The sequence below is a fragment of the Aquila chrysaetos genome, chromosome 5, assembly GCF_900496995.4.
Source record: "Aquila chrysaetos chrysaetos chromosome 5, bAquChr1.4, whole genome shotgun sequence".
Classification (NCBI taxonomy): Eukaryota; Metazoa; Chordata; class Aves; order Accipitriformes; family Accipitridae; genus Aquila; species Aquila chrysaetos.
Genome location: NC_044008.1, coordinates 38,632,851 through 38,648,000, shown reverse-complemented (window position 1 = coordinate 38,648,000; position 15,150 = coordinate 38,632,851). Strand labels below are relative to the sequence as shown.

At 59.3% G+C, this 15,150-nt stretch overlaps 1 protein-coding gene across 9 annotated transcripts; it reads left to right on the top strand.

Annotated features, from left to right (window-relative positions):
* The first annotated feature begins 111 nt into the window (after nt 1-111).
* On the top strand, nt 112-14,388 carry GRAMD2A (GRAM domain containing 2A). Of its 9 annotated transcripts, none has more exons than XM_030015591.1 (13): nt 112-222; nt 909-1,282; nt 3,869-3,982; nt 4,741-4,798; nt 6,295-6,367; nt 6,449-6,552; nt 7,341-7,439; nt 8,378-8,449; nt 9,385-9,531; nt 10,812-10,968; nt 11,312-11,411; nt 11,522-11,629; nt 13,267-14,388. In XM_030015591.1, exons 3-13 carry the CDS (start codon nt 3,879-3,881, stop codon nt 13,268-13,270), a joined length of 1,026 nt encoding a protein of 341 aa, XP_029871451.1. In that variant the 5' UTR covers nt 112-222; nt 909-1,282; nt 3,869-3,878; the 3' UTR covers nt 13,271-14,388. The 9 variants fall into 9 exon arrangements, with proteins under 9 accessions (XP_029871451.1, XP_029871452.1, XP_029871456.1 ...); XM_030015592.1 differs by having other exon boundaries at nt 3,855-3,982; XM_030015593.2 differs by lacking the exon at nt 112-222 and adding an exon at nt 244-518.
* The last annotated feature ends 762 nt before the right edge of the window (nt 14,389-15,150 follow it).

The window sequence follows — 15,150 nt, the reverse complement described above, 5'->3', positions numbered from 1 at the left end:
AGGCTCCACCCCCTCTCCTCTTCCCGCCAGGGGGCGGGGCGCGGCGTCGGAGGAGGAGGAGGGAAGGGAGTTGAGGCCGGCGGAGGGCGGCACCGACCAATGGGGGCGGGCGGCGGGGGCGGGGCTTGGCGGCCGGCGGCCAACGGGCGGGCGCCGGGGCGCTGTGAGGAGGTCGGGCGCGCGGGGCATGACGGCGCCGGGCAGCGCGGGGCCGCCGGGCAGGTACGGGGGGGGGGGGGGGGGGCTGCGGGGTCCCGGGTACCGGGGGGGGGGGCGGCGGCGGCGGCCGGGAGCCGCGGGGCGCCTCCCTCTCACCGCCGGGGAGCCCGGTGCCAGCCCTCGGCCTGCCCACCCCCCCCCTCCGCCCCCGCCGGCGGCGTCGCGCTCTGAGGGGAGCGCGGAAACACCGGGGCTCGCGCCCCGCCCCCCCATTTCACCTCAGTGAGGGGACGAAGCGCGGCCGGGGGTCCCGCCGCTGCCTGGCCCGGGGGGCCGCCGGTTCTGCCTGGCGGAGGGAGGTGTGTGGAGGCGGGGGGGGGGGCTCCGAGCCCGGGCGGAGGTCTGGGGCCTGGCCCCGGTCGCTCCTCGCCGCGTCCCCCGGCTCTCCTGGCCCATCGTTGCCCCACCGGGGCCGCGAGGGGACCGTGGCCCGGGGCTCTTGGAGCGGCGCCCGGTAAAACCCGGTATCCCGGGTGCTGGGAGTGATCGTGGGACCGAGGCCTCGGTTCTCACCCCGGCTGTCGCCCACCGGGCTTAGGGCCCCGGGGACAAGGGAGAAGAACCCCCGGGGGGGGGGGGGGGCATCGAGGGAGGCCGCCCGAGGTGCGGGGACCTGGGGGGGACACACACAGAGGGCTCCGTCCGCGTCTCGTCCTCCTTTCCTTGACCTCCCGCCTCTCTCCTGACAGCGCCGCCGGGGACCGGCCGTTCCCCTCCAGCATCCTCGGCGGTGGCTCCGCTCCAGCAGCCAACACACGGGATTGAAATGACCTTGAAAGCCGGGAACAAGGGCAGCTCGCCGGATCCCGCCCGGGCTCGCTCGGGCCAAGGCAGCCCGGCCGCAAGTGCCTCCCGCCGGCTCTGATCCTCGGGTTTGTTTTTTTTTTGTTGGTTTTTTTTTTTTTTTTTTCGGGAGGTGAAATCCCTGGCTCGCTCTCTCCTGCCTCCACCGCGTGCTTCCCCCTCACTTGTGCCGGCAGCAGCGGGGAAGGGATCCAGTGAAAATCAAACGCCGTCGGAGGGGCTCGTGCCGGACCTTTTCCAGACCGGATCCCAGCACTGTGTAAGGGAAGGGAGATGCCGATCCAGGGGGAGGGAGAAGCACCGGGCTTCGCCCAGCAAAGCCACAGCCCAGGAGGAGAGCTGGGGGTCAGGGGGCGCCGTCGTGGGCAGGCAGGGGGGTGTCAGCCCCGTTACCGCGGGCAGGGTGGCGGCAGGTTGCCGGCAACGTTTTCCATTTGCCGGCAACTCCTGCGCCTGCCTGCTCTGCCTCCTCTCGGGGGCTCTGCGCTCCGACTGTTCTTGCTCCACTTGTAGTTTGGGACACTTGGGATGGTGATTTTCCTGCAGAAGCAGCTTCCTGCTGAAAAAATTCCTTGAGGAGGGTGATGGCCTGAGCTGCTAGAAAGTGTTTTCCTTCCTGTGCTGGTGCTGGAAGCAGCTCTTGGCAGGGAGACCTCCCCGTCAGCTGTGCCTGGAGCCCAACCTTATCTTATCCCGTGCTCCCGAACCCCAGATCTCCATCCCTTCTGCATCTGGGAGCAGGGATGGACTGAGATCTGGAGACGGGTGATGAAACAGCCGCTGCGATGTCTCCACTGGGGCTGAGGATGCTCGTCGCAGCCCTCAGACCCTCCCTGGAGCAGCCCGATGCCAGCACTGCGTCCAGGGACCATCTGACCCAGGAGCTGTCCCTGGCAGTGACTGTAAGACAGAGAAAACTGGGACAGGACCAAGTGCTTTTCAGTCTCTGGTTCTTCTTGTTTTAGGGGATTTCCGTGTGTTTGGTGACCCTGGGGGAGTTTCTTGATGCCCTCGCTTCGAGCAAGGGGTGCCTCTCCCCGTCCCTTGCACGGTGCCCCTTGGTGTCAGCCCCGGTTAGGGCTAAATCTGCTTGCCCGGATTAAGTGGCGCAACTGCTTGGGGATTTAAAGGATGACGTGGGGGAAGCCAGAGCAGGCTGAGCTCCATCGAGGGAGGCTCCAGAGCGCGTCAGAACCCCTTTTCCAGCATGGGGGCAGGGGGGATGAAGGCTTCGGTGCCTCCGTGATAGGAGTTTTGGCTTCAGGGCAGCATGGCATCACCTGGCAGAGGGTGTTTGTGGTGCAGCGCTGCCTGTCCTGAAGGCGTGGGGTGTCCGAGGCCTTTTGGTGTGATTGTCAAGGGATGTTATTTTGGTGCTTCTTGTCGGTAGAGTCTCCATTCCCTTCCAGACACATCCTTTGACCTGAGCTTCTCCTAAAAAATCCCCACAACTGTTCATCCCATCCCCACAATGCTCGGGCTTTGGGGCTATATGGGCAGCTCGTTCACTTTGCAAACGCCGGTTGCAGGGACCCAGGAGCTGGTTCCTAGCCTGGTCCTAACCGCATGGCACCGGTGACTTGCGTTCTGTTTTTCTGCAGCCCTGCGTTTGTGCTGCATCTTGAGGGAGCATCCCCCAAGCCTCCAGCTGGGATTCAGCCCGGCCCCATTGCATCGGGACAGCGTTTCGGTCGGGCCGCCGAGGCTGCAGGGACACAGGGACTTACGCAGCTTTGACTCTCAGGCCATTTGGGCATGGCTGTTGGGGTGCAGCACCCCTGTCCTGGCTCTCCCTGAGGCTGTGGGGGATTATTTAGAAGGGTTTCCCTTCAGATGAGCCCCTAGGAGTGGGAGCTAGGGAAGTACAGGCAGCGAAAGAGCCCCTCTCTCTAGGTAGGAAGCAGTTTGGTATGGCTTCTCTGCCTGGGCTCTGCCGCACCTCCACGGCATCATCCCTGCGGGCACTGGGATGCGCTCCAGCTCCACGCTCGTCCTGCCTCCTGGCACCTATCCTGCCTGCTGCCGTCCTGCCAGTCCCCCACCTGCTCTGGCATCACCCCCTGCCCGTTGAGCCGAGCTCTTTTCCCTTGAATAATTTCCTCTCCGTAGGTCCAGTGGCTGTTTGCCGGCTCTGCCGTGCCGCCACAGACCGTGGATCGCTGTTCCGGCATTGGTCCCCTGGGATCGTGATCCGCTTTGGCTCTGGGTGCCAGAAGCACCGTGGCATGGCAATCTCCAGTTGCGGTTTGCTGAGGGCGGAAGCGTCACCTTTCTGGCCCGCCGGGTGATAACCTTCCCCGGGTGGCACTGGGAGTGTGTTTACTTTACCTGTTGCGGCTGATAAGCACCTCTGATAAAACTCATGATAGTAAATAACAGGCTGTAACGAGAGGGGAGCAATTAAAGGAGGGAGGTGCTGCCCTCGGCAGGGGCTCTGCCCTGGGAAGATGGTGTTTTGCTGACCCGGAGGAGCAAACCCTAGCCCTCACTGGCTGAAGTCTCCATTACCCCAGGGAGTTTTGTAGAGCTGCGATTTTTCCCATCCCAACCTCCATCTCTTGGGGAGGAGAGGCTCTGCTTTGGACGGTGTTACCTGAGGCAGCGGGGAGGGAGCTGCTGCTCCTTGGCCGCTTGGTTGCAAGTGCCGGGGAGCTCCTGGCAGGAAATGCCCTTTTTTTCTCCCTGTGACTTGAGAAATCACAGAAATATTCTTGCTGTCCTTGAGCGGCAGAGATACTGACGTCTCTGTGCGCACTGGGATTGAAGGGAATGGATTTACGGCTCCAAAACGCATCTCCCCCTTCTTTCCCTTCCCCTCGGGGAGCTAACAGGCTTCTCCTTGCAGCGCCAAGCCGATGCATGAAAAAGCAGCTCCCCTGAAGAGCCCTGAGCCCATGCACGGCCGTGAGAAACTGGAGGCATCCCACAAGGAGAAGAGTTTGGATTCCCTCGATGGCAGGTAAGGGGCAGCATCCTGGGGTCTGCGGTCGAGTATTTGCTCTTTTTTGCCTCCTGTTGCGACCTCCCGCAGCGTCCCTGCTGCCTCCAAGCCCCTAAATGCAGCTCGCCAGCTATGGGTGGGCACAGGGGGTCCTCTCTTTGTTTTCCCTTTCAAATACTGGGTCTATAAAAGCAGGGAGGGGAGAGGGATTTGGGGAAGGGGACCAGTATTCCCACTGCTGAGGTTGCTGGGAGGATTTCCCTGTCTGTGGTTTCTCCCTTCATCTGCCTGCATGGTGGGTGTGGATGGATGCCCTTGTGCATGGCCAAAGCCGAGTCCGTCCTCCTTCCTGGGCACGTTCCCAAATTCCCATTTGTGCTTTCCCTGGGGAAACCTTGACCTGGCTGAAGCTGCCTGTTACCAGCTCCTAACCTGTCCCAGGCTACTGCTGGGGGCAGCTCTGGGCTCCTTCCCCCAGTGCTGGGGTGTGTTTTGGGTACCGGCACCCTGGTGCTGCTGCCTCCACTGGCTCACTATAAGCCTGATGCCAGACAGAGATCAGCCTTCTCCTGCGGCTGTTATTTAACCTCAGCAATGCCCAATGCTACAGTAAATCACTGAGACATCTGAAATGTGGCTGCCTGGGGTCTGTCTTCAGTCCTCTACGTCTTACCGTGTCTCTTCTTGCAGCACGTGTGTTTTAGGGAGCGGGTGAGAGACCTGGGGTTCTTCACTTACCTGATGATGATGATTATTATTATTATTTTTCCTTCCAGCCTCCACCTGAATGAAGCCCTGAAGGATGAAGACATCAAGAAATGCCACCGCGAAGTGGTAAGTCTTTGGCTTCGTGAGCAAATGGGTTGGTTCATTGTAGCCTGACCCTGGCCATTTGCCACGGCGGAGCCTGCCTGGGGTCTCAAATGTGGGCTGCGGGAGCCAGAGGCAAAGCCGCAGCGGCTTCTGGTGTAGGGCAGAGGCTCCCGCCTGCATTTTCAGGGCAGTTGATGATGGTTTCCTGTGGCCTCTGATCTGCCTTGCAAACACTTTTGGGATTTTCCTTCCAGAGCAAAGGAGAAAGTGGAAATCTTGACTGCAAGCAGCTCAGTTCCTGTCCATTTGAACTTTTTTGTTCAAATCGTGCCCGAAGTAGAGCTTTTTGGTCTGTCTTTAAACAAGAGATGCTTTGGAAGAGGAAGGGGTGGAGGGAGGAGGCATTTTCCCTTTCCCTGTGAAAAAGATGGAGGAAAAAAAAAAATTTTGCTGATTATTCAGAGGCATCTGGGAGGCTTACTAGATGGCAACGGGTTTGTGCTGGGGCCAGGGGGTGTTTCTTGAGCTATGGGTCAAAGACAGCCCAGGGTTGGCTCAGAGGTGATGCCACGGTCCCACCATGTCCCTCCATACCCCCTTGTGTCCCCCTGAAACGCTCCCACCGGCACCCCCACCATCCCGGCGTCTCTCCCAGGGGTGGTGTCTGAGCTGACCCCAGGTGATGCTGAGCCTTGATCCTCTTACGGCCCAGCTCATCCGGTGACAAGGTGCACGGAGCAAAGGTGACCTTGTCACCACGGGCAGGAGGGCTCTGCCTGCAGTGCTGCCTGCAAACCAGCCTTGCTGCCCTGGGGCCCTTCGAGCTGTGCTGGACTTCTCCACGTCCTCGCGAAGCATCTTGTCCCTTGGATTTCAGGGGACAGCTGTCACCGCCGTGGGGACAGTCGCGTCCCTGGGGAGCACCCCGAGGCCTGGGGCGCTGCCTCCTCCAGGGCAGGGGGTGCAAATCTGCCTGCGCCGCCTTACAGGACTAACTGAGCGGATTTAATGCAAAGTGTTGAACTGCTTTGGAGCCTTTAACTTACATACAGATTTATTTAAGGGCGAACCTGCCGAGCCTCCTGCCGCGGCTGCTGGCAGGCTTTGAAGAGGCACCGGGAATATAAATAGCTGGATGGCGCGGCGCGATGGGTGCAAAGCAAGTGTTGTCACTGTGCCCCGAATAACGGAAGAGCTCGAGGAGGAGGAGGAGAGAAACTGCTGGGCAAAATAAATTGCCTGCAGATGAGCCCAGGACAAAACGGGCTCCTCGCAGAGGCTCAGGAGCCTCCTTAGATATTAGGGGAAATGTTTATTTGAGAGGATGGCACAACGTTTGCTGGGTGCTGGATCATCTGATCCTCCTCTAGCCCTTCGGGTCCGCCGTCCCCAGCCTGGTGGGACCCCGCTGCATTGGTCCCGGGTGCGGGAGAGGGAGATTTTTTTGCAGGAGGGTGTTTTTCTGGGTCTCCTCATCAGCAAGGTCACTAGATAACTTTGTTCTGCTTTATTTTCAGGCCGCTAGCAAGTACAACTCCCAGTACCACAAGCTGTTCAAGGACATCCCGACGGAAGAGAGTGTGCTGAAAGGTGGGTGGCATGGCAAGGGACGGGTATGGGGGTGGCAGGATCTGGCACATAGTCTGCCATGCCCCTCTCTCTGCCTTGCAGTTTGCTCCTGCGCGCTCCAGAGAGACATCCTCATCCAGGGAAGGCTTTACATCTCCCCCAACTGGCTCTGCTTCTACGCAAACCTTTTTGGGAAGGACATCAAGGTAACATGGGGACCAGCTCACCCTGGTCCCTTAGGGGTCGTAGCCCAGGCTATGCTGCAGCTTATCCCCTCCCACACCCAAATACCACCAAAATCACCATTAAAAGCCTCTGATGCGAAGGGGAGCACGGTTGTGCCTCCCCCTCTGATCACCTGCGGCACCTGCCTGGGGAAACCAAATATTGGTTTGGTTTAAAATTCCCTGATGCAAAACCTCCTACAAGCCGCAATGGTGTTTGAAGGAAGATCAAAGGTTTCGGGGGGGGGGAGATTTGAATCTCTCTTGGCTTTTCTTCTTGATTTACAATCTGATGTTTCCCTGTTAGTCTTGTGGCTGACGGGGATCTTGGGGAGAGATGACTTCCTTTAAAACTGGGCTGAAGAACTGAATTATTTATATCAGCCACTTTAAACAAATAGCTGATGGAAATACGGGGTTTCAGTGAAGTTATCCTGCCATAAATTATATCCTGCCTTATTTTTAACCCTCCGTGGGCTTGTAGAGGGGCCTTTCATGATGGGTTTTAAGGAGACTTGCTGGACGATGCTTTCCTCATGTCCTCGCTGTTCTGATTGAATAGAAACCACCTCCCAGCCAAGATTAATGTGGCAGGGATGCTGTGACCTTTAATAAAAACCCAGCTGTCTCTGGGAAATGCTGAATCCCCGCGTCGCCACTCTGCTTGAGGCATAATTACGATGCGTGTTATATTTCCGCCTTGCGAAAGAAGCTCCCTGAGCTCGCACCATGCCCGTCCCTGCCCGTCCCCATGTCTTTTTGCCTTCCAGGTTGTGATCCCGGTGGTCTCCGTACAGCTGATAAAAAAGCACAAGACGGCTCGGCTGCTGCCCAATGGCTTGGCCATCACCACCAACGCCAGCAGAAAGGTAACGCCGGCGCTTTGAGCATCGGTACCCAGCCTCACCGCAGCCAGGGGATGCCCTCGTCCGAGCTGGCTGCGATTTGAGAGCAGGGAACGAAGTGATTCCCATCCCTGGCTGAAAGCGTGGGCCGGTTGGGAAGTGAGCGCTGCTCTCCGTGCTGGCAGCCGGCCAGGGCAAACACCACGGCTTTGCTTTTGTTTCTGAATTTCACTTTGTTTTTGAGCGAAGCAAAGCCCGAGTGGAACTCGGTCGAGCCTGACAAATCCCTGCCAGGCTCAAATAAAACCTTTAAACTCCTTAAACGCAAGCAGGGGAAGGGTTTGGGCTGGTGTTCAACCTGAGCTGGCAGAAAACTTGGTTAAGGGGCTGAATTTCCAGCTTTTAAATCACGTTGGGTGTTGTCGGCTGCAGCGAGCTGACGTAGTCCTGCTCGGTGCATCCGAGTCCTCGTCTGGCCGGCTGCTGCTGGCAGCAGCGTGCATTGCAGATCCCCTGACAGGGAGGGGGTTATTCCTGCAGGATTTTAGCAGGGGGTGGCACAAGGCAGGATTTGCGCATTCAAAGCGATCTGCTCTGCACATTGCGTGGACTCTGCATCGGGCAAGGCGAGCGCTGCCCCGTGTCCTCTTGTGCCGATCCGTGGGGATGTTTTCTGTCGCTCCTGGCCCCATTTGCTGCCACATCCCTCTGGGCTAAGCATGGGAAGCCCCATGGGAACAGCAGCTGAGTGAAACTGGCCCCAAAAAAATCTGGTCCAGGTTTTAACAGGCTGCAAAAATAACAGCAAGGAGACTCTGCAGGGAGATGCCTGTGGGGGGGACGTGGCTCCTGAAGGAGGGGAGATTCAAGGGCAGGATGTCTCTGCCTGTTCCCTGCCTGTGAAGAACCAGACTCGGGATGGGGGGAAATCTCTCCCGGCAGCTTCTCTTTTTCTCTTGCAGTACATCTTTGTGTCCCTCATCTCCCGCGACAGCGTCTACGATGTCCTGAGGAGAGTCTGCACGCACCTGCAGGTACCCTCCACCCCGCATCTGACAGCATTTTGATGGCTGCAGGGCTCTGTGCTCGCCCCTTGGGCTGCATTTTGGGGAGCAGAGCTCTTCACCACCGCGTCCAAGGCTTCAGACTGCTCCCAAAGTCCTCCCTGGTGCCCTGCTGCCTCTTCCCAGCGTCCTCGCTCCACAGCAAGGGACAGGAAGAGGGGCAGGAGCCGTGCCCCGGGCGCATCCTGTCCCTGTGAGCTGCCGCTGGCCTTTTCTGGGTCATGGATGACGGAGGCAGAGCCCGGAGTTTCTGTTCTTTCCCAGGGCGTGTATATGAATTATTTATAATCTGGTAGTAATACTAGTTCTGCCACTCTGCACATCACTGCCTTTTCCCCAGATCTGAAGTTTTAAGGGGAGGAAAAATGGTGCAAAGTCAAAAAAAATTTGAATTAAAAAGTCTGAGGGGTGAAGACATCCATCAGCCCTCGAGCTGGAGAGGAGGATTGTGGGGACCTCTTCTTCTCCCTGCCTTTGAAGCACGTGGGAAGTGGTGCCAGAGCCCTTCCCCATCCAGAAGGGTGTCTGCTGGCTGTGCTGGGGCAGCGATTTGGGTGACTCAGACCCATTGCCAAACTGGGGAATTTATTCTTTGAAATGTGCTGGGCTCTGCCTAGATATTCCCATTTTTTTCCCCCAATAGTTTATCCCCTCTGCCAGGAGCCGAGGCCAGTGCAGGAGCCCTCGGCTCAGCCACAGCCCCATAGGGTTTTTGGTGATGGGAAGCAGTGATGCAGTGCCCCATTCTCTCCGGATGCTCTTCTTTGTCTCCAGAATCCCAGTGCTTGCAAGTTTTAAACAGCTGCTCTTCATAGACTCACCAGAAAAGTCAAAATTCAATTTTCTGGCTCAGGTTGGAGCAGGCAGAGGCAGGACCATAACACCTGATTCTTTCTCCCCTCCAGGTTTCGAGTAAGAAGAGCTTGAGTTTGAAGGAGCTGACAGAGGAGCCTGACACCGTGTCGCTGGTGAGGGTCAGGGCGGCGCTGGGAGAGGGAAGGATGGCCATGAACTCGCGCTGTGGGCAGGAGAGCGTCCGCCTGGCCCCCTTGGTGGGTTTAACGCCTTCCCAGCACGCTGAGATTTGGCTGGCAGCCACTTGCAGGGCACAGAGTCGGTTCTCTCCCCTCACTGCTGACAAAGGTCGCGCGAGCATGCGGCCGTTGCCTTCGTAGCTCGTCCTCTGGGATCCTCATACCCCAACTTGTCAGAAACGGATGGGTCAAGAGGACGATTTGGACAGCCTGCGGCTGAGCGCAAGCTGTTGACTTGGCCAGTTGGTCTTGGGGGTCTGTTTATAGACAGAAAATCTTCAGAGTGATGCGGAAAATGCTGCCATACTGCTCCTGCCGGCTGATACTGTTTGCAGCCATGAACACGGATAACAGGCTGGAAATGTGATTGAATTGTCCAAAAACCTGTGGCATGAGTGGGACGGCTTGTAGCTGGGAGGCTGGAGAGGGAAAAGCCTGCCAAACTGTGGCTTGACTGAGGGAGCACGAGGGGCCGCATCCTGCTGCCTTTGGAGCATGGCAGGGCTCGGCTCTGCCTGCGATGGCTGTGTCCCTGGCCGGCAGGATGTGTCCTCTCCATGAAATGTGGATGGCCCATCCCTGTCTCTGCTCTGTCATGAAGGCATTGGTGCTGCAGCTGTGCTGGGCTGTACGGGGACACGGAGCAGGGTGTCCTCCACGGGCTGGTGGCCTTGTGCATCAGGCTGGGTGCAGGAGGTGACAAGTGGGGTGGCCCTTGTGGACCAGTGGCCTCGCACACTGGACCAGGAGGTGACAGGTGGGATGTCCCCCATGGTCCGGTGGCATCCCAAGGGTTGAAGGCACTTTTCAAGGGCTGAATCGGGAGCGATGCGGGCTGGCGGTGTCTCCCGGTCCTTCCGAGGGCTGTAGCCTTTCAGCAGCTCCAGCCCCGCGGACTCTCCGGCGGGGGAACCCCTCTCTGTGCCAGCTGCCGCCCTGCTCGATTCGGTGCCTTTCCGGGGTGTGCTGGGACCAGGATGCTGAGCCACGGGGTGGGCAAGTGGCTCTCGGAGGATGATGGGTGACCATGCTGAGCTTCAAACGAAGGGGTGAAGGAGGCAGCAATTGGTATTTGGGGCAGGCGTGGGGCGCCTGGGCAGGTCCTTCCTATGGCAGCAGGAACCTATGTCCACACGGGCCCGTCGTGGAGGACCAGCTTCCCCTTTGGATGTGCTGGTGCTCGACGGAGATGCTGTAAGGTTCCAGGCCGAATCTGGCCCCACCGTGTCCTCGGCGCTGCCGGTTTCATGGGAGAAAGCGCTGCCGGTGGCTTGGCTCACCCAGGGCTGTTCCCGCAGGAGGTGATTGTCCCCGAGGGCAAGTGGAGGAAGGTGTCACCCGCCTCGCTGTCACTGTCGCTGCCAGATCCCGACTACCAGTGCATCCACCGGACCTCTGTCAGCAGCCTGAGCGCCAAGGAGAGCTCCTTCACCTCCGAGGAGCCTCTGGTTTCGGGTGAGGGCTGCGTCTGACCCAGGGACGCGGGTTTGTGCCCTGCCTTGCACATGGTGCTGGGTGTAAACCTCCATAAATACATGTTCATCCATCTTCCGCTCTCGTGGAGCGGATTTCTGCCTTGCAGACAAACAGGGTTGAGGCTGGGAGTTGGTGATGGGGTCCTGGGGATGGGGTCTCCTGGCTGTGGGGTCTGAGCCCTCAGCGTGCACCTGTAATGCCTGTGCAGGCAGCGTTAGCCCACGAGGGAGGAGTATGTGATGCTTGAAGGCTCCCAGTTGCCAGAGGAGCACGAGCATCTGCCCAGCGTTGCCATGCTGCTGACTCTGACCTTGTATTTCAGAAAGTGCAATAAACACTGAGGAGGAGCTGGAGGTGGAGCAGAGCTGCGTGGCGGAGCTGAGACCCTCTGACTACCAGCTCCTGAAGATCTTCATTGTGCTGTAAGTGTGCTGAGGGCGGCCGTGGCGTGGGGAGTACGGAGGGGTATGCTGGGAACCTCCCATCTCAACCACCAGCCGCTGAGCAGTTGTGCTTTTTCCTCTGCTCCCAGCATCTGCCTCCTGGTTGTGTCCTCCTCGTACCTGGCATTTCGCATCTTCCGTCTGGAGCAGCAGCTCTGCTCTCTGAACCGGGACTACCTCTCCCGCGGGCCCAGGAGGTGAGGGACCCTCGGGGACACTTCGGGGCAGGTTGGTCACACCGTGAGTGGACAACCCGAGGGATGTGGTACAAGGAGCAATGGCTCTGCTCCACGATGTGTCCCAGGGATGCTTTGTCCCTTATCCGGTGCCTGCTGTTGGGATGGCCGACGGCAGACCTCAAAGTGCCGTCCCCATGCAGTAGATGATCCCATCAACTGCTGGTTTGAGCGACCAGGAAAAGCTCTGCTGTCCCTGAGACTTTCAGCCCTTGGGAAAAGGTTTCCTTGCGGGTTTGGGGCTGGTTCCTCGGTTGTAGGAAGCACCAGGGCATCTTGGGGGAGCTGGGCTGTGCCCTGGGGCTAACGGGACCACAGGCATCAGCAAGGGATGGACAGGTGTTGTGGTTTAGCCCCAGCTGGCAACTAAGCACCACGCAGTCGCTCTATCGCTTCCCTTCCTCAACTGGACAGGGGAGAGAAAATAAAACAAAAGGCTTGTGGGTCGAGATAAGGACAGGGAGAGATCACTCACCAATTACTGTGACGGGCAAAACAGACTCATCTTGGGGAAAATTAACTTAATTTATTGCCAATCAAACCAGAGTAGGGTAATAAGACATAAAACCAAATCTTAAAACACCTTCCCCCCACCCCTCCCTTCTTCCCGGCGGCAGCTTCACTCTTGAATTCTCTGCCTACCCCCCACAGTGGTGCAGGGGGACGGGGAGTGGGGGTTGGGGTCAGTTCATCACACGTTGTCTCTGCTGCTCCTTCCTCCTCAGGGGCAGGACCCATCACACTCTTCCCCTGCTCCAGCGTGTGGTCCCTCCCACGGCAGACAGTTCTCCATGAACTTCTCCAATGTCCTTCCCACAGGCTGCAGTTCTTCACGAACTGCTCCAGCATGGGTCCTTTCCACGGGCTGCAGTCCTTCAGGAGCACACTGCTCCAGCGTGGGTCCCCCGCAGGTCACAAGTCCTGCCAGAAAACCTGCTCCAGCGTGGGCTTCTCTCTCCATGGGGCCACAGGTCCTGCCAGGAGCCTGCTCCAGCACAGACTTCCCACGGGGTCACAGCCTCCTTCGGGCATCCCCCTGCTCCGGCGTGGGGTCCTTCCCGGGCTGCAGGTGGAGATCTGCTCCACCGTGGACCTCCCTGGGCTGCAGGGGGACAGCCTGCCTCACCGTGGTCTTCATCACCACGGGCTGCAGGGGAATCTCTGCTCCGGCACCTGGAGCGCCACCGCCGCCTCCTTCTTCACTGACCTGGGGGTCTGCAGGGTTCTTGCTCTTACATGTTCTCACTTCTCTCTCCAGCTGCTGTTGCGCAGCAGTTCTCCCCCCCTTCTTAAATATGTTACCCCAGAGGCGTTACCACTATCGCTGATGGGCTCGGCCTTGGCCGGCGGCGGGTCCGTCTTAGAGCCGGCTGGCATTGGCTCTGTCGGACATAGGGGAAGCTTCTCACAGAAGCCACCCCTGTAGTCCCCCTGCTGCCAAAACCTTGCCACACAAACCCAATACAACAGGAGTGGGTTCCCTTGGGTTGGGGACAGCGGGGGTTCTCCCTCCTCGTGCCTATGGGGCCTGGGCACTGGGCTGGGGTACCGTGCCTCTGCAGCCACTCACCCCGTCTTACCCTGCTCTCTGCTTGCAGGTGACCGTTACCCCCAGCGCTGGCTGAGGACGGACGCTGAGACGATGGCACCCTGTGTACGGGTCCCAGTGCTGCATCCTCCCAGCCATGGCTGTTGCACGTGGTCCGGCTTTCCCTCGGCCAGTGAAATGGGACCAAGTATCTTCTCTCTTCCCAGCGGGACCACCCGGCCGGCTCATGGCCACTGGTGCCAACTCCCCGTCCCACTGGAAACCCATTTTCTCCCCGGGACGCTGCTGGAGTGTAGCACCGGACGAGAGCTCGGTAGCACCGGACGATGGCTCGGGACCGCCGAGCGGTTGGACCTCCCCTTAGGACTTGCTGCTAAAACGTGTGCCGGTTTTTATTCCAAACTTGGGGTTTTCTTGTTAAAAGATGACCTTAGGCTCACCAGGAACCCCCAAAAATGTGGATGAATTGCTGCTGCTGCTCTGGGTGAAGCCCGGGCAGTGGCTCTGGGCTGAACCTGCCTGTTTGTCCCCCTCTCGGTATCCCCGGGGCCACGGGTGGAGGAATGGCCCCAACCCCGGGAGTCTGCAGGGATGGGGAGAAAGGGGCCACCAGCCCTGTGGGGCATCATCTATCCCAGCACCCGAGGGTGGGGGTACAATCTAGGGTCCCCCCAGCTCTGCTGGACTCCGTACCGGCCCCCAGCCCTTCTTTCCTGGAGTACTGGGCCATCTCGGGGTGCGTGTATGTGTATGCGTGTCCCCTGCAAAGCACTTTAGGGTCCCCTAGACCAGGTGTCCTCGCTGGGGACTGCACCTGGCAACGGTGCCGGACCAAGGCTTCGTTAGCCCCGCTCACCTCTTTAAGATGTCCCGAAAGGAGCCTGTGGCTGGCACCGGTGAACGTCCCAGATCGCAGCGTGTCTGTGCCCTGGTTCGTGTTAACCTCGTCACCGCGTGGAGCTGAGTGCCACAGGATTTGTCCCGCAGCCTCCCCTGGGAGCACGCTGGGGCGGCAGGTGATACCTGTGCGATTCCTTTTCTTTTTCTTTCCTATTTTTTTGGAACTACAAGTGCTGATGGGGCCAAATCCCCACGCCCTGGGGAAGAGCTCGCTGCTCGCTCCAGGCTTGGAACGGCTTTTAAATGAAAATAAAACCAGGATTTTCTAGCACGTCGCTGTCTGCTGCCAGCGTCCTTGCAGTGGTGCCGGGCTGCGAGCCCTGAAACGGGGTACCCCGGAATCTGTGCTGTCCTGGTGCCCCTTTGCTGGCCGCGTCCTCAGGACGTGGATTACGTGGGGACAGCCCTGTCCTCGTGTGGGCTTGGGGACGGGTGGCATCGCCTTGTCCGCCCTTTGGGCCAGCGCTGGTGGAGGTGGGGCTGTTTGGCCCCCAGTGTCCCACCCTGCAGGGCAAGGCTGGAGGGGGGCCGCGTGGGCCAGCGCGCCGGTGGGTGCTCAGCATTGTTTCTCCACACCAGAGAATCCTGCGTGTCACCCTGCGTGTCACCCTGGCCATGCCGGGGGGCAGAGGGGGGGATACCAGGCTGGGGTGCAGCCCTGGCTGGGTCGGGGGGACCAGGGTGGCTTTTGGGGGACACCCCAGGGCCAGGGATGCTCCGGACATAGGGGACGGGGAGGTTTTTTTCACTAGGTGGCAGCAGACACTGCGGGATGTGACACTCAAGCTGGTGGCAGGGCCACCCTGGGGACAGTGGGTGCCTGGGGAGGGTGCTGACCTGCAGCCCCGTCCCGCTGGGGTGGACAGGGTGAGCCTTCCTCTTCCTCCTCCTCCTCTCTGAGCATCCGCAACCCAAATCCCGCCCCTGCCAGCCTGGCCCATGCAGCAAAACACATGAAAATGGGTGAAATGCGTGAAAATGGCCCAACTTGAAAGCCACAGTGGAGGTGGCATTGGCTAAACGGGGACTGGGG